At 45.2% G+C, this 22862-nt stretch overlaps 1 protein-coding gene across 7 annotated transcripts in view; it reads left to right on the top strand.

The window, feature by feature from the left end:
* Window positions 1-22862, top strand: part of LOC146197946 (uncharacterized) — a 68654-nt gene that overhangs the window by 19476 nt on the left and 26316 nt on the right. For all 7 annotated transcript variants that reach the window (XM_084593221.1, XM_084593226.1, XM_084593227.1 and 4 more), the window contains 6 exons: window positions 2435-2692; window positions 7926-8165; window positions 8657-9002; window positions 10413-10633; window positions 13164-13461; window positions 21556-21842. In XM_084593221.1, coding sequence (XP_084449347.1) covers window positions 2435-2692; window positions 7926-8165; window positions 8657-9002; window positions 10413-10633; window positions 13164-13461; window positions 21556-21842 — 1650 coding nt within the window. The remainder of the gene's footprint in view (window positions 1-2434; window positions 2693-7925; window positions 8166-8656; window positions 9003-10412; window positions 10634-13163; window positions 13462-21555; window positions 21843-22862) is intronic.

Genomic DNA, 22862 nt, shown 5'->3' on the forward strand with positions numbered 1-22862 from the left:
AGCCTTGGGCATCTACTTGCAGCACGGATGCCGCAAAACCGCTTGACGGGGTGAATGTTGAATCCTCTTGATAGTAGCCTTCGGCCAGCCGTGCACGTTTTCAATGTGGCACCGCTGTCGTGTGGGGAAGCCAGAGTTCAGTGCAGTGGTTGTCATTCGGGGAAGCCAGGCCAGCTGGCCGAAGGCTTACAGCGGCTCTTGCGCAGCAGCTTTGATATGAGCCCAAAACCCAATGGCATTTGTGCTATGCAGTGCAAACTCCAACGCTCATGATCTGTTCACTACCAAATATTTAGAGCATGCAGTCGCGTCTAGGGTGTGGCGCATAGAGGTGAGCCCAGTACCCCGCTCTTTTTGATGCCTAGTGCGAGGTGACACTTGATGCACTGGCGCGTGGGTGCTCGCGTATACGCCTTGTGGGTCGTTGCGTCTGCGATGAGCGGTGTGCTACCAGTATACCGCCGTGCAGCACATCACTGTAGGAAGCATGCCGCTAGTGTAGGTACTGTGTATTCATGCTTCTGAGTTACTAAAGATTTCATCTGTTTGCATGTTTTATGTATGGAATTGTCAATCCCTTCAAGTTTGATATATCCAGGATAGTCTGTATTGAGGTCTGCTAGAAAGGTAGCTTTGGATACATCTGATCACCGCCCTGCCACAATGATGGCTCGATGGTTAGAGCGCTTGTCTGCCGAGCTGGGTAACCTTGTTCTATACCAGCTGCGGCAGCCTTGTTTTAATGGAGGTGATACGCAAGGTGTCGGTGTGCTGTGCAATGGTAGCGCATGTTAAGGAATCCCACATGGTTGAATCAGGGCATCCTTAGATTTCACTCGACCAAAGGATCAGGCAGGCTATTTATTCTGCAATAGATCACATCCCCACACTGTCAACCAGGTGATGTAAAGATACTTATAACATAACCAACCCCTATACATAGCATTCATAGATTATGAGAAAGCATTTGACTCCGTTGAAACCTCAGCACACATGCAGGCGTTGCAAAATCGATGTGAATGAGCCATATTCTTTTCGTGGGGAGTAAAAGACTTATTTTTTTTTTTTTATTTTTATTTATTGATACTGTCAGCCCTAAGGCCGTTACAGTGTGAATACAAATACATGTAATTAAGGAACACACAGCCACACAGTATTGTATTGTATAGACCATTTGACGACCCTTGGAGAAACCGGTTTGACTGGACTGTTAAGGGGGGAAGTCATCAACACATTCCTGTGCTACGAGAGCAGCCCAGCTCCCCAATATGGCAGCACCCTTCACCCCTTTGTAAAATCATGTATATGTAAATGTATTGCAAGGTATCCATAGTGGCTGCACACAACCATAGTTCTCCACAAAGAAAATACTAAATTGCCCATAAGGAATAATGTCAGACAGGGAGACACAAAATCTCCAGCACTATTTATCATTTGGTTAGAGGAAGTGTTCAGAGACCTGGATTGGGAAAAGCTAGGAATAAGAGTTCATGAAGAATATCTCAATAATCTTCAGTTAGCTAATGATAGTGCCTGATTAACAGGGGATGAATTGCATAGGTGATTAACTTAAAGAATGGGATATTGAGGCATCAGGCCTTGACGGTCAAAAAAAGAACAGTGGGTTTAAAAATTAATTTTTAATCCTGCATGTTGTTGTTTTGATTCCAGGTTGCCAAACAAAAGTTGCCACATTACAGATGAGTATGAGACCCATGTGATGCATTCAAAAGCTGCGATATATTTCCTGCTCTGTAGTTTTAACTTACAAAAACATTTACGCTAAGCCGCTCCAGAAGGCAAAATGGCAGGGACTGAACAAAGAGCTGTTACAGTGCAATTTTTATGGGCCCCACATGATCTTGTATTCACTTGTGACATCGTAACCACTGTTCGGAAACAAACTGTATAGGAGGAAAAAATTCAATTCGATCCATTGTTTTTGTAATGTCTTATGCATGATTCCTGAGCAAAAATACCTACACTAACAAAAATTTGCTGTTCCTGTTCTGCCCTATAAAGACTTTGCATTAGCTAATTTTTCTCTCATCTCAGGGTTTTCAGAATTTAAAAATGTTATAAATTGTAACATAATAAGATGTCCGCTTATTTCAGAACCTTCCTTCTTCTCCAAACTAATTAGTTGGCTTTGTTTACGCTCATGTCTGGCTTATTTGATTATGAAACTACATGACATTGCGCGTACCGGATACAAATGTCAAGGAACTGCGCAGCTCTCATTTGCCTATGCCTAAGTGCGGGTTTTGTGAGAGGTGTGGGAGAACCGCAATTAGCTTGGTGGAGCCAACAGATTTATTTGCCCACATTAACTTGCGAATTCTTATTGCGGGGTCATATGTGCCCTTCAGATCAGTTGTTAATGAGACCTATGTCAGACCCTATAGACCCTCTGTTGCCTGCTTGGCCTGTTCAGGAGGGAGGAGCCGGCAGCCCCCCAAGTGTCGTGGCGCCAAGCACCAGCCCTGCAGCAACGGGGGGGCCCCCTCAGGGCATGCTTGGCGGCCGGAGGAGGAGCACCACCCAAATGAGCCTGGAGGAGTGCACCAATGACGCTGTGGACGATACGCACACCCTGAAGCTGCCCAACACTGTGCAGCTGGTGGAAAGCGAGCTGCCACTGGCCGAGGCCGAGAACGCGGACTCCCTCATCGGCATGTTCCTCTTCCGACAGGCAAGGCACCACACAGTCAGCTTCTTCTTTTTTGTGCCCAACTGCCTTGCATGCCACAGGAGGCGGGCACACGTTATAAGGTGGCAGCTAGATCTTTTGAGCTGTTTGTCGGTTTTGTCACAAAGTGTAAAATGGTTTCTCTCAATGTTGATTGCTCAGTTTATTTTTAAGTAGAGAAGGGGTGGCATTGATTAATTAGTCAGTCAGTGAAGGAATAAATTGTTCAATAGATCAGAGTAGCTTGCTTACACTTCTTACAAAGGGTGGAAGCGCTGCTCCATTCTGCTCCAAGCTGCTTTTCCTGATCCGTCCTGCTCCAATGCGCAATATTGCTTAAGAACTGCTCCAAACCAGCTGCCTCAGTGTTCTGCCATCAAATTATAGCAGGACATTGAATTTTGCTGCACAGGGAGCTAATAATGATATCTCCTCCAAAAATGTGATATGATGCAATTTGATTAAGTGACAGTGAGAAGTACCTTGGGGCAGTGGCATGCTGCGAGCTCCGTGTACGCACCCTGGGGGCAGCTTTAGTTGATATAGTCAAATCACGATATGATGAATCCCGCGGGACCGCAAGATCTTATTCGCTATTTTGAAATATTGTTGTAATGGAAAATATGCAGTTATTAGCCCGTGGTCAAACTTTGATATAAAAATGACATAGTACCTTGGCTGTAAACGTGTGTAGACAAGCAAATCTCAAATGAAAATGTCGCACCAACTTTAAAGCTGATTTATTTGAAGAAATCAGTTATTTTCTTGCCCCAAGTGCAGCGCACACGACCGCACAGCACGATGTTGCGCGGCACCTCCGAGCGATGAAAGTACGGACTTTGTCAATGCTCTATGACCTCATCTTCAATGTTCCTTCTCTGTCTTTCATAATGATTGCAGTGATCGATCAGGAGAGGCCGATTCGCTTTTTACCTGCGTTGATTTCTTAGACCGAAAACTGCTCTCTTATCTTCTTGGCACCTTTGCTGGCTGAAATCGTCATCAGATTTCGCATAAAGTTCACAATAACATAATCCGCGACAAAAAAAAAAAAAAGACTTCTCGTATGTATAGAATGGCAAGGACGAACGACCCGCGAACGACATACAACACCATCCATGCACAACACACATACACAAAAAATGGCAGGCCACAGGCGGCGAGGCCTGCTGGCTACTGCATATTAAACCACAGCTTTGTGATGGCGCTAGGAGTTGGCACTAGATATGCTGATGGTGGTATCTACAGCTCATGAACCATCAAATGGCGGTTTTTGTTTCACGCAAAAGTTTCGAGCTGTGGCACTGTTAATTTTAGCCAAATTCGTAATAGCCGTAAGAGCGGAGAGGAACTTACACAGCAAACCGAGGGTCAGCGTACCGAAAGAGGGGGACCAGGAGATTTCTGGGTGCAGCGGAAGTGCTGCCGCAGTCGGGAAAACAGCAACATGTGGTTGCAATAAATTCTGCTGAACGTGAACAGAGACTCCGAAGACCTCCGGCGCTGCATGGTTATACTAGCCCGCCCGCAAGTACTAGTGAGCAGAGAGGCCGGTAAAAGCGTACGAAAGAAATTACAGGAAGAAATACAAGTGCCTACAGTGGCGGTGGGAACTGAAGTTTTCTTTCTCAAAGCACAATGTGTGTTCCATGAAGCCGTTGACGCTTTTCGGTGAGAGTTAAGAGTCGCCACACTCACAAAGAAGAAAGGCGACGTATGAACACGCAACCGGGACCGGGCGTCCCGTCCTGGACGCGCTTCCCTCTCATGCGCCTGGTTTTCGTCCCTGTTGCGCTGCCGAACTGCCACATTTTGCACACCAGGTGGTCCGCATGCCAGCTTCGCTTTGAGTCAACGATGCGGCCTTGACAAGTTCTGAGCTCTTCGTAGTCGGCTAGCCGTCGTTCTAAACTGTACTTCAGCTTGCAGTGTTTGTTTTATTGGAACACATAGAAACAGCGCCAAGATGGGATGTTCGATAGCCCTCTGCATAGCACCTTGCCAACTTGACTCCCATGCTTTCTTACGGAAACAGTACAAGGCAGAAAAAGAAAGAATCAGAAGAACGGAAAGGCAGAAAGGTTAACTAGGCAACAAAGTGCAAAGCATCAGGGGCCTGTAACCCTCAACTTGAGTCTGGCTTTTGGTATGGCGGGAGTTAAATGCAAAAGAATAGAGCTGAACATAGGCACGAAGAAATCTGTGAATACCAGTGGCAAAAGCCATCTCAGTCAATTCAAGCTGTGAGGGACTAGTATCGACAGCTCAGCTGTTTCCTCGCCTCAGGAAAATCTCAAGCAGCTACTTAGCGGCTACTTTGCTCAGTGACGAGGCCATTTTGGAAGTGGCGGTGAGTAGAGAATCGGACGCTTATTCATCGGCCAGTGAGGAGTTCGTGCTCAAAAGTTTGACCAACACAAAGCCCACCATCACAGGTGTCATGGTACGCGAGTCGCTTCAGACTGCACTACAATTTTTCGAAGGCAACGAAGACAACAATGACAAGGACAATTCACTCAAAATTGCCGGTGTTCTGTGAAATTTTGAGTCCAGTGCACACCGTTATGTACAAAAGCAGTCATTAATTACAATTCTTTTTTCTCAATCCTTTCTGTTTTTATTCATAACTCGTTATTATGAATAACACGCTTTATGGACAGTTTTGGTCGGAAACCAAAGTGTCCATATTAACTAGGCATGACTGTATTGGCATTCGTATTTCTGAAATATTTTTACATTGAAGACATAGGAGATCAGTTGGGGATTTTTCGAAAGTTCGTTAATTTGAAAAATTTGCTGATGTGGTGTTCGTAGTAATGAGATTTGACTGTAAAAGGCAGCAAGCACAACGGTGGCAGTTATAATATACCTCGTGATGAGCTTAATAGTACATATAAAAGTTTCGTAAACTAGAAAAGCATAGAGTATAACAAATTTGCAAGTAAATTTCAGACAAGTCACAAGTGATTAGAGGGAAATAATGATGAAAAAATGTTTGTGCACTTGGCATAGCAACTTGTCCAAGCCTTTTGAATTTTCAGTGGCAAGAGAAGTGAACGAAGCAGTCACAACGGGTACCTCGAGATCTTAGGAAAGTTGTCTAACAGCACACAACAACTCGAGTTGTTCTAAGGTTTCAGCTATGAAAACAAGCACATACTTAGCCATTGCACATCTTTGTTAGTACCAAGCGTGTCGGCCTACTTCAGACAGACTTGAAGCATAAGGGGGTGACACCGCAAAGGTGCTATTCACTAGACATTTTAAAGAGTGTTGGATAGCCATGCAGGGCCTATTGCCGACGTGTTTAAATTAAGGAAGCACCAGTGTCGCTCAGGTGAAAACATAAGGAGCCACTGGCAGAAGGCTATGAAGCAAAGAATATGGAGGAGGAAAAGGCGACTTCGCAGTGCCATCTATCCTTCTTGAAGGTACTACTGACCAGTGCCATGGAATTTTTCAGCATAGCCTTAGGATCAAAAAGGATATGCACAAGGAGAGCAAAAATGTAATGGTCATTGATGTGATAGTGTTCAATCTGTCATGTCAAAATAGACTTAGTTCAGTAAGGAAGTTAAAAGCAAGCATTTGGTTTGCTGATAGTCTTCTCCAAATTGTTCCTCAGGTCAGTTGTGTTATTTTAAATATCCGTACATATTTTGGCTGTTTGTCTTGTCTTGTCAGAAATGCGAGTATAGTCACCAAAGCATTGAATGTTGAATAGAAAGGAATCAAATTTGGTGTTTTTGTATGTCAGAAACAAAAACTTTCAATTATTAAAAGTGTTTGACTCTAGAAACATGCTCCAGAACATAATTTAAATACTCCAAACCCTCGTTTTATTGCTCCAAAGTGATTCCAAATTGTCTTTAATACTGCTCCCTGAGCTGCTCTAAAATGCTAGAGCCTGCTTCCACCCCTGATCTTAAGAAATGTGTGAAAAACATTTTGACTAGCAACCAATGATGTCTGTTACATTTCTTTAGAATTTTAATGCAATAAAAGCTTGTTAATTCATTTTTCAAGGGACTGGGAAGGATGTTTGAATTGTCAAATAATCCTGGAAAAATTGGCAAGAACTGCTTGCATTATAGTAAATTTATTTGCTGAAAGTTTGAGCAGTGGTCACCTGCTTTTGAGATGAGAACAGGGCGACAATTAGTAGAACTGCTCTGTAATGTCCAGGGCCACTGCCTCATCCTTCACTGTGTGATGTGGTAGGGGTGGAACTCCCTCACAAGTGGCTGTGTTGCATGTGAGAAGGTTTGCTATGTCAGGAACAAGTACACGCAGTTCCGGCACATTGACAGAAACATGTGGATGGAAGCAAAGGAAACAAATGGCTGTGCCAATCTGCATTTCAAAAACAGCACGCTTTGCTTAGTTGGCCAGCTGATTCTTAGCTGATAATCATCACCACAGCAGCCTAGCGCTAAGCTCAGAAAATCTAAACCAAAACTAAGTCGGAGGGTTCTTTTTCATACTTGGGCCATCCAGTTTTCATCACGCCTGCCTTCTCTTCAGATGTGTGCGGAGCCCGCCATGGTGGTGCAGTGGTTAGGGCTCTTGATTACTGTCCCCAAGGATTCGGATCTGCATTGCTCATGGGGCCTTCCTGCGAGATGGAAGAACAAACTAGCAGCAAAAATTGCTGACATTAAGCATCTATTCTTGTTTTCTCTTGTCATTTGCTCGGGCATAAAGTTAGTGGCCTGGTTAAGTACTTTATCACTACTTCATTAGCAGTTTAACCTTGTGAGACCCTGTGTCAACCAGGCCTTGGTTCATATCTCAACCTGAGTCTCTTTTAACGACATCTGATGGGCCGAAACTCTGGAAGTGGATGCAGCTATTTGGATCCACCACATCTCTTTCCGGTGTCTTGTCTAATCAGGTGTGACCGAAAGAGGCAATTTCGAAAGAGACGCAAGTTGGAATTGGGACCAGTCATCTTAGTAATATGTTAGGGTGTTGATTGTATCTTTAAAGAAATATTTACACAATTAGTACCTCATTGTATTTTGTTAGTAGCTCCAGTGTAATTTATGCAGCTCTTCTTTAGTCTGCCTAAATTTGTGTTTGCTGGTAATTACTCCAGGAGCTTTCACTTTACTGTCGGTGACCTACAGGCAATGCTAGTTTAGCTGGTTGTACATAACTGTATTAATTCCAGTTTTGTTTTTCTTTGATGAGTGCTTTACAGTGCACGCATCTTTCCCTCTTCTTGGCTGTGCAGGTGTTTTCCCCCAACGATACAAGCCTGCAGTGCCTGTTCTGCCAGTCCAAATATGTGTTTCGTTTCCCCGTTGACCTGGAGAAGCACTACCATGTAATCCACGAGATAGCCGTGCACAGTGCCAAGGCAGAGTTCAGCGAGGCTGTGGTGTTTGTGTGTGTGCCCCCAGATGTGACTGAGGACACCACACTGAACTCCACTTGTCGGTTCTGCGACCTCACACTGCGCACCCTCTCAGAGGTGAGGCATCCCCAGGGCACGTGCCGGCCGCCTGTGTGTGCTTACTTGTGCTTAGCTGCATTGTGCAGCATAGGAACTGGCTGGGCAGCAGCAGAGCAGGCCTTTCCAGCATTACCTAGTGACTAAAGCAGGAATGTGAAGTGGTACTAGTTTGCCAGTGCAAAATTCTATGCTCAAAACTTGGCTTGTAGCATACTCTAGCCACTTTTCTAGGCCTTGTTACGAGGGCTCCTGTTTGTTTGTATGTAATGCTAGTTTCTATCAGTACCACTGAAATGCCATGTTTGCTGGTATTACATTCTGTTTCGTGGCCTTGGCAGCTGCAATTGGGTTCTGTCGCCTTGGTGTCGGCAAGCAATTACCATAGGTTTTGAGCCACTGAAGCAGATTTTTAGTACTTAATTCTGGCACGTGTACCACTGAACTGTTATTGGTTGCCCAATAACTAGACATATATGTGAGAGTAGATATTCTCCTCTTCTGGGGTGCAGGTGCGTGACCACTACCCTGAAGTGCATTCAAAGACTGTGCGACTTGTGGCTGAGTCTGCGGTGACAGAGCTGGCCAGTCAGTTCTACTGCAGCGTGTGCTCGTGGGCGTCTCCTAGCTTTGAGCAGCATCACAGCCACATGAAGGCAGCGCACCGCATGCAGACGTATACCTGCCGCTACTGTGGCTACTGCACACCACGGCCAGGGCGCCTGCGCTTCCACGTCAAGCAGCGGCACCTGCAAGACCAGCCTGGCCCACACCTCCAATGCTCAGTGTGCTCTGTCTACGTGCACGGCCGCGAGCGCCTGCACAAGCACATTCTGCTCTCGCATGCTGTGCAGACTGGTACGTTCTGGCTGTTGTTACCGGAGCGGGCATATTGTCCGAGTATCCTGATACTAGTAGTAGTACCATAAAAAGCCGCTTATAATATGAGGTTTTTTTTTTTTCCAAATTTCATATCAAGTTTCCGCCTTGTATTATATGCGAATCCCAACAAGTTTCAGCCTAAATTCGCAGTTCCAGCCTTATTATTATACAGTGCCATGGCTTCTAGCTAGAGGAGGTTCTATTTAGCGGTGGCATCAGCTCACTGTGTCAGTAGTTTCAGTTTCACCACGCCGACCCTGCGATCCTTACGAGCACGGTGCACGATGTAGGATGGAGGAAGGATCTCTTTAAATGTTGCACAAGCCTCTCATTGGCCTCTCCAGCCAGTATGGCTGGAGAGGTTAGCATGGATGCTTGCAGATGTTTCACCAGTGTTCACAAAGAGCATGTTGGTTCCACTTTCGAGAAATGCAGGATACTGAACACATTTAGAACTAAAAAAAAAAAAAAAAAAGTTGTTACTGAAAGATGTTTCCAGCATGGGACTCTCGGCAGACAATACACGCGAAAACCCTGTATCTGACTTTCCTGAGCGCTCGCACCATGTGCCTGCGAGCTGTGCTGACACGAACAGGCGCGAGCACGGCGCATGATGGCTGCCAGCTGGTGCGCTGTCATCCTGCATTTGAGTTGCAAGCGGCCTACTAGTTTTAGAACATCCAAAGGAGAACCATGTGGCTTCCGTGATCGGAGCGAATGTGAGCCACTCTTCTCACGTTGCATGAATTTATCTGACCAAGCGCATTGATGCAAGAAGGGGAGTAACCACTCAACTGCAAAATGTAACGCTAACCTACACTTTAGTGATCTTTCCTTGCTCTCATTATATGCGGATGAAAAGTTTTTTTCATTTTGGCTATCTCAAAATTACACCTCATATTATATGTGGGTTTCTATTATCCGCTGATTTTTCGAGTGCTCAGTAGGCTATCAAGTATCGGCTATTTCAGGATTGTCATGCCTGTTTATGTATAGGGCTGGGTGGGACTGGACGGGCGTTTATTATGCACATCCCATCATTTCTTGTGGTACCTATGAAGCTGTTCACGTGACTAGATGTTACTACCTTATAGCTGCGTGTGCCTTGCTTAATTGCTACATTGGTTGATGTTGAATTGCCACTTCGAAAAGTGGGCCAGCTTTCCTTGGGTTTCCAAAGTTCATTTTTCGTTTTTCGATGGGGCAGTCACATCCTAAATTTAGGTTAGACTTTAGATTCATTCTTCGTGTGTTCTCCCTTACCTCATCTTTTCTTACTTTGCTGCTCATTTACACTGATGTGCTTTCTGTTGTTTAAGCTGAAGGCTATCTCATGTCATGTCTGAGTGACAGTTCTCAGGCGGAGACATGTTGCAACTCATGCAGGCCCTCAGACATGGTCATGTGCCAAGTGTCTGCAACCGTGCGGCAACTCCAAGGACCTCATGGGTCACATCAGTCGCTGCCCACTGCTGCGAGGCGAGAAGGGTAGAGGCCGTGGGAGCCTGGGATTTGGTGGGAGCAGTTCATCGGGGGGAGCAAAGGCCACTGTTTTCTACAAGTGCAACCACTGCTCTCTTACCTTCACCTCCGAAGACGACATCAAGGCAAGGGTTCCATTGGATGTTTTGAAATGCCCCGGTAAAGTAGGACTTATCGAGGGTGTAGTCCTATGACATCAGTTCAGAGGAGCAGAATGCTCTCTTGCTCCATTCCTATGGGTTCTTCCTAAAAAAATATGCACTCTGCTATTGTGCCCACAGGAGCTTCTATATTGCTCCGCATTCATTCTGTGACATAAAATGTGTCATAGAATGAAGGGAAGAAGATGGTTTGCACGGTATGAAAAAGAACTGAACAAGACAAGTCCACTTGTCTACACTTTGGCTCATCTGTGAACTGAGGCGTGCCCCATTTACCCTTGTTCAGTTCTTTTTCATAAATTGTGTCGTAGTAGCATGTATCAAAGATGAGCACTATAGTCAGTCGGCAGAGAAGATAGTCCCTGATTTATTCCAGTCATTTGGGTACAGGTATTATGACATCACAATCAAGGAATCAGCGCTTGTCTTGTGATGCATTTCAACCTGTGGTTGCTATCAGTGGTGTATAGGTTAGGGGTGCGGAAATATTCTAATACAAATGGAATAGGAATATAAGAAAAAAATGGTTTTAAAATTCGAATACAGTAAGACACCTGTGTAGTAAATCGACATGGACTGGCAAAAATCTTTACTAGGTATATCAAGGTCTTTTACTATGTCAGTTTTGAGCAGTGACATGACCCTGAAGGTGCTGTCTGGTAATCGAGTTGCTGCTTATTAATCACACCTTGTTTTTTTAAAAAGCACTCCAAAATACCTTACACACTTCTCTTATCCATCTCTTTCTGCAATGTTATTTTCAGCTAATAAGGTTTTTGTTCACATGTTGTGAAAATGCCTCTTTAACATGAATGCAACGTGGCTACTAACACAAAAGTTTGATTTCATGTAATACCCAAAGCATTGCATGAGCACTGTCATCTTCCACTGTTTCTGTCATGTAACTCTTTCCCTACCGTGGGCAAAATGGCCATTTTCTGTAGGTTTCAGTAGATTTCTTTTTCTGTAAAAACTATCATTTCTAAAATTTTATACAATACACGAAAAGAAAGCTAAATAGATTTGCTTTTTAGGCATATAACTTTGAATATGAAGTGAATTTGAATTGCAAGCAGCTGAATTACATGACTGCCCAAAAATAAATTTCCTGTCGCACACTAGCACCCGTAAACTTTTGATCGTGATAGCAGCACCTAGCTGTCAGGTTTGTGCAACAAGGGGCTAACACTTAGTGCAAATGCATGCATTATGCAAATAGTGATTTCAGCCAGTGATATGCAGGGAGGATGGTTGTTGCTAAAGCACACAATATCCTAACATTCAACAGCAGTCTCAACCTTCCTACTGTTTCTGCTTTTTGGCTGCACTTTTACTGTGGTTTCAATACTGTATGAACATAGCCAGACCTACCCAACATCTTTATTGTACATCAAACCAAGGATCCCACTGTGCTTGTCTACCACAAGAGCCATAACTGAAAGATAAAAAAATTATGAGGGACACTTAAGCTCCGCCTTTAAGGGTATGACACGATAGTTTAGGCTGCCAGCCGACATATTGCCGCAGTGAACAAAAACTTACTAGCGCCACTATGTGGTTGAGCTCGGGAAACTGGCACGCGCTCTTCTTCGCTCGGGGAGCTTGTTCGCTAGTCGGTTAGCCTGTTATGCCTTCTTTCGCTGGTGCAAGTAAACCTGCCTATTTAATTCTGCCGGCTTTTGTGACAATATAAAGTTCCACTTCATAACCAACCCACATGAACATGCCTGCATGGCCTAGGGGTAACATGAATGCAGGGGTCCTGGCGTGCTGATTCCAATATCACCCTCCCATATGAAAGGAGAGACTCGATTTGGCAGCTCTGTCAAACATGATGACAGGCAACCCTACGTCCAGTCAGTCACCTGCCAGTGCCATGCTCTTAATTTTTCACTCACAACGGCAAGGCCGGCAGACGGCTACCGACGTCTGATTTTTATTGAAGGGGGCTTTGTTTGCTATCGCGTTAAAATTGCAGTAATGTTCAAAAAATTTAGGGGACATTTAAGCTCTACCCGCACATGCTCATTGGCACAAGTCTTAAGCAGCCACATTATTTGAAAGCCAAGACCACCTTAACCAAACTGTACGAATGCACCTGAATGGTGGCATGCCTGACTCGAGATCCACGGATATCGGTGAGTTCGATTCCCGTCTGACGCTCCTATCTTGGAGGAGCTGCCCGAGGTCGCACCCCACACCAACTCTGCCCTATTATGTAGTTTTGTGACATTCCAACCCACCGGCCAGTCGATGCCTGGCCATGTTCCCTGCCAATTACCATTAGCCAAATACATGCTCGTGGTTTTTCACTCACACTGCCAACGCTGGTTTTAATGGAGAAGCGGGGCCTTTATCACTATCGCAGTAGTGACCAGTGATTGGCAGGGACACTTGATGCAAAATCACACTGTCTTGATATTGACATGAGGAAGGTGCAGAAGTATATACAGGGTGTGGTAGTACTGATGTGTACATTTGGTATCCACTGCAGAAACACATGGCAGATGGTGTCCACGTTCCTATGGGTCAACAAACACAGGCTTCAATCGCCACTGGGGGCTCCGAGGAGGGTGGTTCCAGTGGCACAGGTGATACCAATCCCCTGGAAATGACAGCTGGCTTGGAGGCCACGAGCAGTGAGGAGGATGCCCTGGCGGGGTCTTCGAGTACCTGCTTCCTGTGCTGCATGCGCTTCGCCAGTGCCCAAGCCTGCCAGATGCACCAGCATCACGTGCACATGCGCTGGGTGAAGCGTGGACTGCCAGACTTCTCCAATGAGGATATTCAGAGTGAGGGCATTCACTTGGTCCTATGCCATCTCGTTGCGTGTTGGGTATATTAACCCCTTCACCGTTTTATTATATCAACGAAGTTTTTAACAAAACTGCTTATTTTTTTTATTCCTGATTTCGGTTATTATTGCAATAAAAAGCATGCATTCGATCTTTAAAAAATTTTTCAAGCAAACACAAAGTCAAATTAGCATATTGAACTTTATTATTTCTCACAATATGGAAGAACTGCTCAGCACAAAGTCATCACCATCGTTCGAAGAAGATGGCGACGAAGAAAAGCATCATTTCCGATTAAGACGGGCCAGCAATGCACGCGTCGCCTCCGCCGGATGCCATTTTTAAAACCCATGTTGCTATACGAAAAAGACGTTTATGTGGTAGAAAAAAAAACAAATTATCAGGTCAGTGCTGCCATCTGTCGAGCAAAATGCCATCTAAGCCACAAACGAGCGCTGCTCGTCCGAAACGCTGAAGGGAAGAACCTATTCAGCGAGGACAAGCTATAGTCGTCCAAAACGGTTTGGGGATGGCTTGGCAAGGACGAGCGCAGCTCGTCCGAAACGGTTAAGGGGTTAAGTCGGTGCTTGGCCACTTCGCAGCCTTGCTCCCAAAGTTATCATTAGTACATGCTTGTCCTGTATTAGTCTAACCGAATTGGCATTCACTGAAGTTACAAAGGTGTGCTGCATGCACAAACACTGTCATGCATACGTTTGTCTATGAGCAGATCAGTACTAGCCTGCACTAGAACCTCATTAATGCATTGTTTCTTTTTTTTTTTTTTTTTATCCTAGAAAAAACATTACAATGGAGCCTGACGATGCATCCCCCATTTATGCAATGATCCTTGCTTTACAACAGATCGGTGCAAGCCCAGCAAATCCTGCATAGAGATAATGTATTAAGATACCTAAAGTAAACACTGGAAAATTTTGCATGCCATGCTTCGTGCGGTCAGCAGGAACTTTCCAAAATGGAATATGATGGAGAAGCACTTTATTGGCTAACATCCAAAGTGCCACTGCACACCGCAAACATGACAACCATATTGAAAAGTCATCCCTTGCAAAAAGATGACAAGAAGAAAGGAAGATATATTGCCACGCGTGCATAGCACCAATCTCTGGGTTTGGACTATCGCTTTATCCCGAACACGGGTGGCCGGAGAAAATATATGGGCTGAAAAGATAGCACACCAAATAGAGCTTGTGAATTAATATTCGTACCAGTAAATCCACTCAGTTATTTGGACCACCCAGTCTTCGCATTTTAACATCGGAGCATCACTCCTGGCAAAGGAAATAAAGCAGACATCGCCAGAAACAAAAGGAAGAGAAGGTAAAAATTTCGAGAGCACTGTGGAATATACACTGCAGAAATGCAGTGCATCACGTTTGCTCACATTATTATTAACTAAATGCACCTTCATTTTCATTGCTAATGTCATCATTGTCGTCACTACTATCATCCCCATCATCCTGTTGGTAGACAAGGAGAATAATGATACACATTTCACGATCCCAGGTGTGGCTAAATCGGGCATGAAGTACTTCCATGCAATAAAGAAAAAAATAATCCCGGACTTGACGCAGTTGGCTAAAGTGCTCGGCTGGGGATCCAAAGGATGGCGGTTCAATTCCCGGTGGAGACAGTATTTATTTATTTATTTTTAACTATCTCCCTCACGGTAGACAGGAGAATTATTAGTATGGTTAGTTTAGGTTTCGGATGATGGCGTCGTTTGATTGACAGCTATAGTGTGACTGGATGGGCACGGACAGTATGAGCCATTAAAGGCTTTTGCCTTGAAAAAAAAAAAACGACTGATGGAAACATCTTTGTGCTAAGTTCAGATACAACTTCAAGAACAGACCGGTAAATTGCTGCCCAAGGCGGCCTTGCCACCATCAGCGTCGGCCTATCATTCTGAAGTCTCGGTCTAGCAAATTGCATCTGCTGATGTTACATCGCATATGGCTGCTATGCACATGCCATATGATTCATTGCGATGTCGTGGAACGATAAGAAAATATAATGATTTCCGATAATTTTTAACAGATTCGTCATGTTGATATATTTATTAATCTAAATACGTAACTCATCTTACGAATTATATTCTATTGTTTCGCTATCTAGGAAGGCTCTCGAACGGGACACTTTTTCCAAGAGTCATTGCGCCATTGCAAAGTGCAGCGGCCACCCATGTTCAGGGTAAAACGATAGCCCGACACTAGATTGGTGCTATGCATAGGACAATGTATCTTCCTTTGCTCTTGCCATTTTTTTGCAAGGGACAATTTTTCAGTATAATTGTGATATTTGTAATGTGCAGTGGCGTTTTGGACATAAGCAAGAAGAGCTCTTTACAAGCAGCGATAAAAAAAAAATATGAAGGTGAGCTGCCAGCAAAAATGAGTCGGAACCATACCGCAAACCGGTTTGGAACGGTTCTTTCGATTTGTTCTGGTTTAGGTTCAGTTTCAAGATGACGAAAAAACTTGGGTTCGGTTCCAGTTCCAGGTGAAAATTCGGGTTCAGTTCTGGTTTTCAGTTTGTTTCCAGCTGCACCCTCCGTCACTGATGTGTTTAAGACTGTCTAAAAGGTGGCACTGAAAGCTAGAAGTGCACTATTGAGAAAAAAATGTGACTAATGAGTAGCCTGGTCTACGGTTTTGTGCTAACGATGGTGTTCGGGACAAAAACCTTGAAAAGCAAGGGGAGGGATGAGGCCAAGTGGAGTGAAAAAAACCTGCGACTAGGCCGAGGAAAAAAAGAAACAGAAGAGGGAATGACAGTAATTGTGCAATCGGTGAACTGCAGCGTGAAATTCTGAAAATAAAGTAAAAGCCAGCGAGGCGGCGGGAAAAGGCCAGCTTGAGGAAGCAACATTAAGTAAAAAGAACAAAAAAAAAAACAAGAAAAGGGTATATGAAGTCTTCAATCCAATACACTCTTGTGGACGACAAGACCATTTATAAAACACAAGGTTGCTGAAACTGTCCCTGTTATTGTTGCTTTCTTTTTTTCTTTTTTTCCTGAACCCATTTGCACCAGTTCGGGTAGGGTCGAACCAATTTGAACCGGAATGGAATACAGTCAAACCTCGATATAACGAACACGCATATAACGAATTATTGAATATATCGAACTCTTCCTAAATATTTTTGTCAAACACATGTATTTTTAACTTCCCATAGCGAACGCGGTTCGGCATAAAACGGATATTACAAACTTCGCGATGCAGAAGGCAGGCTTCGTTGCACTACATGTGTGTTGTGCGGCGCAGCAAATGTTCAGGACTACCTCGCAGGCGCTGACAGCGTCACAGATGCCACGACAGCATTGGGAGTTGACAACCAAAAAAATCTATGGCCTCCGAGGTCAGGTGATTTTGGAGGCCATGAGAAATCGTTTGCATCTCACAATCGCTGACAGCGCCGCTTCAGCAGCGGTGCGATGGAATGTTGCTTTTGCCTTTTTGGTTTTGGCGTCTTTCGCGTTTTTTGGCTTTAGTGATAAGGCCCCAATATAGTTCGACGTAACGCACGTGCGCGCGCGCGCGCCGGCCTCCGTGACGTTTTGTCGGTGAAAAAGCGAAGTCTGTAGTCCAACGTCACGGCGTGATGGACATAGGGAACGCGGGCTGGCCCGGCCCAACGTCGCTGACGCGCAAATCATCATCATCATCATCATCAGCCTGATTATACCCACTGCAGGGCGAAGGCCTCTCCCATATTTCTCCATCTAACCCGGTTCTGTGCTAGCTGCATCCACTTGACCCCTGCGAACTTCTTAATCTCATCCGCCCACCTAACTTTCTGCCGCCCCCTGCTACGCTTTCCTTCCCTTGGAATCCAGTTTGTTACCCTCAGCGACCATCGGTTATCCTCTCTTCGCCCTACATGTCCTGCCCAAGTCCATTTCTTCTTCTTAATTTCCACTAGAATGTCGGTAACTTGAGTTATTTCTCTGACCCACTCTGCACGCTTTCTATCTCTTAATGTTACCCCTACCATTTTTCGTTCCATAGCCCTCTGGGTTGTCCTCAACTTAAGTAGAACTCTCTTGGTTAGCCTCCACGTTTCAGCCCCATAGGTGAGTACAGGCAAGATGCAACTGTTGTATACTTTCCTCTTGAGCGATACCGGTAAGCTGCTAGTCATAATCTGCGAGTGCTTGCCAAATGCGCACCATCCCAATCTTATTCTTCTTGTTATTTGCTTTTCATGGTCCGGATCTGCGGTTACTACCTGTCCTAGGTAGACATATTCGCCTACTACTTCCAGTATTTCGCTACCTAATGTAAACTGCTGTTCCTTCCCGAGGCTGTTGAACATTACCTTAGTCTTCTGCATATTGATTTTCAAGCCTACCTTTCTACTTTTTCTGTCTAGGTCATCAATCATTATTTGCAGTTCATCCTCCGAGTTGCTTAGCAAGGCAATGTCATCAGCAAATCGCAGATTACTGAGGTATTCTCCATCTACCCTTATCCCTAACTGCTCCCATTCCAAGTCTCTGAATACTTCCTCTAAACAAGCTGTGAATAGTACTGGGGAGATTGTGTCTCCTTGCCTAACACCTTTCTTTATGGGAATTTTGTTACTTTCTTTATGCAGAACTATGGTTGCTGTGCAGCCACTATATATATCTTCCAGCACTTTCACGTACGGCTCGTCTACCCCCTGATTTCGCAATGCCTGCATCACCGCCGAGGTTTCAACTGAGTCAAATGCTTTTTCGTAATCAATGAATGCTATGTATAAGGGCTGGTTATATTCCGAGCATTTTTCTATCACCTGGTTGATGGTATGGATATGATCGATAGTAGAGTACCGTTTCCGAAACCCTGCTTGATCCTTTGATTGATTGCAGTCTAAGGTTGTTCTGATTCTATTAGCGATTACCTTAGTAAATACCTTATACGTAACAGACAGTAAGCTGATTGGTCTGTAATTTTTAAGGTCCTTAGAGTCCCCTTTCTTGTGAATGAGGATAATGTTTGCATTCTTCCATGGTTCCGGTACCGTCGATGACACCAGGCACTGCGTATACAGGGTGGCCAGTTTTTCTAGCACGATATCCCCCCCGTCCTTCAGCAAATCTGTAGTTATCTGATCCTCTCCAGCTGATTTCCCCCTTTTCATAGTTTCTAATGCTTTCTTGACCTCGTCTTTCGTCACTGGTGGAACGTCTGACTGTTTTTCCCTACCGCCAATCTCATTACGGTCCTGACTACTTTGGCTGCTGTAGAGATCTGTATAGAACTCCTCGGCTACTTTGACTATCTTGTCCATATTAGTGATGACGTTGCCCGCCTTGTCCCTTATCGCATACATCTGGTTTTTGCCTATGCCCAATTTCTTCTTTACCGCTTTAAGGCTTCCCCCGTTCTTTACAGCATGCTCAATTTTCTCCATGTTATACTTCCTTATATCGGCCACCTTGCGCTTATTGATTAGCTTTGATATCTCGGCCAATTCGATCTGGTCTGTTGGATTGGAAGCTTTCATACTCTGGCGTTTCTTAATCAAATCTTTCGTCTCCTTAGACAGCTTACCGGTATCCTCTCTAACTATCCTACCGCCTACTTCTACCGCGCACTCAGTAATGATATCTCTGAAATTATTGTTCCTTGCCTCTAGGGTAATGTCGCCATCCTCAGTTAGAGCTGAAATAGAATTTGCCTATTTCTCGCCGGCCGCGCCGGCCACGCATCCCATTATTCCTCATGCGCAGTGAAGATGGCGGCATGCTATGTAGACAGCGACCGCACGCGCGTTTCAGACACTTTTGGGGAAAAGCTGCTAGAAGGCATTCGAGGGCAGCCCTGCGTCAATGATACCAAGCGGATCGACTACAGAAGAGACGTTCAGAGAAAAAAGATTAAAAAATGCCTGGGATGCAATCTGTCAGCAGTGCGGCCGGGCGCAGCTGTGAGTTCTTCACCGCAGTGCGTGTGCCATACCCGTTTTAATGCAGTGCTCTAGGAGGTGTAACGATGGTGTGTTTCACTTATCTGCTGTACATTCAGTGCAAGAATACCAGACACAGTGGAAGCGGCTTCGCATAGAGTTGTGACCGGTACACGCCAGAATCGAAGGCCGTACTCGATTTGGCTCAACCAGCGAATTCGCGAAATTGATGGAATTCTACAGGAACTGCGGCCGACCGAGAAAGGGATCCTCATTACTGTGTAACCCTTAACTCTTCTGTAATCGTACAGATACTTAAATTATGATTAGTTTTTAGTAAAACACGCACGTACACAATCATCGTTCCGTCCGTCGTCGACGCGGGCAGGCCGTTTCTGGGCTGGACGTCTCCACGGCTGGCTGTAAATGCTTTGTGCCATTTGAACATTCGCAGCAAACACATCGCATCATTGCCTTGATCGCAACAGTAATTGGTGTCTCTATAGGCAGCCAGTTCCTCCCTGCAGGTGCCTGTCGTCTGCTCTAAATGCACACCGAAAACGTACCAGACCTCGAGGGCGTCTTGTGCGCATGCGCCCCGCGGCGCCGTGCACGCCAGCCGCGCCAGACTGTAGAGGCGACAGTTTTTTGACGCACCCGTCGTAGCCGACGTACCGTGGCCGACGTTGCCGGCTCTGGCAGACTCGTCGAAAACGTCGGACTATATTGGGGCCTTTAGCAGCGGCGTAGCGTCGCGGCATGGCCGTCGTAGCGTTCGGCGGAGGCTGCGTCAGTTGTCGTGTTGAGTGTGGTGCGCAGGTGTTCGTAGTGCTGTGATGACGGTGAACGTGAAAAAAAGAACAGCACCGACGTTAAAGAGCAAGCTCAAGATAAAATCAGAGCCTTCAAGGCAGTTTACAAGAGGAGACTGATTGACACTCTTCTCGTGAAGCAGGACTTGATCGTGGCATGGAACAGCTTGAAAGGCGAAACGATTGCCAACTGCTTTCGGCACACAGGTTTTGTTCCAGCATAGGCATAAAATGACGATGGGGACGATCCCGACGAAGCAGAAGCAGAGCTTCACGAGCTCGATTAGCCTGGAACGATTTTTCGCGTTTTGTTTGTGACATGCCCGCAACAATGACTGTAGAGGACTTTGTAGGCGGCGACGACATCACGGAGACCATGGCTGTACTGACGGACGCCGAAATCGCTGTGGAAGTTTCTGAACATCCCGCAGACGAAGCTCAGGCTGACCCTGCAGACGATGAGAACATTCCGACTTACAAGAAGCGCTTGCTGCATTGGATTTACTGCGCCGCCACTGCAGTGCTATTGAGAGCAGTGGGTTCGCCCTTGTTGAGTGTTTGCAAAATATGGAACAAGGCGTGAACGCGATCAACACAAAAAAGCAGGCCGCGATAACGCAGTTCTTTGCATGTAAATAAATGGACGTGACCCAAGTAGGCACCCTCCGAGTTGCTGTGCCTTCTCTGTGAATTTTGCTGCTCTTGCATGTATTTTCTACGAAATTTTATATTACGAATTATGGATAGAGCGTACTATTTTCTGATTTTTTAACTGTTCGTTATAACGAGGTTTCACTGTATGTCTCCAAAGCCGAAACTGAACCCAAACCCGAAAGGCGTGAAACCAACAAATTTCCAGTTCGACACCCTGATTATTACCGCTTACGGTGCCATTTTTTTGTGCAGTTTACACTGAAGCGCATTTGCTGACAGTGAATGCACTAGGAGTTCATCTGGAAACTTGAGGAAAGTTGAAGGCAGCAAAAAAAGAAAAAATATTTTGCTTTAGATTGTGTGGCAAAAACCCTGTGCTGCATGCAGAAGCATGCGTTGAGGGCTTTCTTACTGTCGCATTGACTTTTTCCTTTTTTTGAACGGTTGTAAAAAAACTTCAGCATGTGACAGAAATAAATTCTTTGTTTGCATTCGCATTTGTGCACGTCAGGTCTGTGCCGTTGGTCTCCAATTATACCTGTCCTATACCAGCTGCTGTGACCCCTTCCCTGTGTTGGACCTTCATTACTGCAAACGGTTAACAGCATGACCTGAGCGCCCCACCAAAGGGAGAACGTTGGGCTGAAACTTGACTCATGCATCTCATTGCAGAGCTGTTTTTGAGAGATACATTTGGTTGCCTGCAGGCAATGTGTACAGCATGCCCGTAGTGGACAGCAGCGAGACAGAGCTGTCTCAGCAGCGAGCAGTGGACAGCATCACGGTGCCTGGATCAGATGGAGACCAGCCGTCGGGTACACCTGCCGAGGAGTCAGCGGGTAGCGAGGGCGGCTCAGTGACCACGTTAGTAGAGACCGCAAAGAAAAGCACCGAGGAAGGGGCAGATGAGAGCAAGGGGGCAAGCAGCGGTAACCTCAGCTCAGCTGACGTACCGTCAGATGCCAAGCTTCTGGAGTTGGGCTTCCCCACAAAGGTGCTTTCTCACTTGAAGTATAATTCTTTTCTTTTTGCACAGTTGTTAGTTGTGGTGTCCTCCACCTGCTGCCTTCTATGGCCCATGCTCACGGCAATGTGTATCGTAGACAGCTCAGGAAATTAAGCAGAGCAGAGCTATAAAGTAGCCTAAAATAGCAAATTCTTTTTTTTTTTTTTTTTTTTTTTTTTTTTTTTTTTTTTTTTTTTATGATGGCAAATTTGTCAGCATGAATAAATAGATATGAATAAAACCTAATACAGTTAAACCCCTATGTCTCCTCGCTCGCCGGCGTCGTGAACGTGCGCGCTCTCCCCCACTGATTCCTCCTCCACCCTTTTTCCCTGCGATGCGTCGTGTGAACCGTGCTGAGGTGGAGACTGTTGCCGCAGACCGCGAAATGTTTACTCTTCTATAACTTCGAATAATTCCGGTTTACTATAAACATTTTCCATGTGGTTTCCTTTACGATCAATTCATAATCTGGTTTTCGTTCTGCATTGTCCTTTTGAGTCATCACGCGAAAACTGCATTTAACGAAAACCTTGATGTAACGAAAAATTGCAGACATTTTACAATTTTATCATAACCAGCTGTAACTATTACTTGCGATAGTCTGTTATAGCTTGCAAGATATGACATACAGCAAAAAATCAAGCTGTATTTTGCTCATGGCTAATCATATGTACACTTGGTAGTAGCCATGAGGTGTTGTTTCAGCAACTATCAGAAAGAAAGTATAATTGCTGATTCAAGGTGCATTTTTAAGCATGTCTGTGTGGTGAGGACACACCTTGCTGTTGCAGCACCTGCATTTAAACGACAGATAACACCCAGTCTTTAAAATGCATTGAAGGAAACAGTGTGAGCCAACGACGCCATGACATGAAACAGAACCTGCGCATATACAGTTATTGCTTGGGCTGACAGTGAAACTGCTGCAGAGCTTGCCTTTCTGCCTCCAGTCTTTTTGGCGTTCTTCACGAAAACTTCTTGTGCATGCATGCTCTCCCATGGTGG

This window comes from Amblyomma maculatum, chromosome 2 (genome assembly GCF_055883805.1).
Source record: "Amblyomma maculatum isolate TAMU_Amacu chromosome 2, ASM5588380v1, whole genome shotgun sequence".
Lineage (NCBI taxonomy): Eukaryota > Metazoa > Arthropoda > Arachnida > Ixodida > Ixodidae > Amblyomma > Amblyomma maculatum.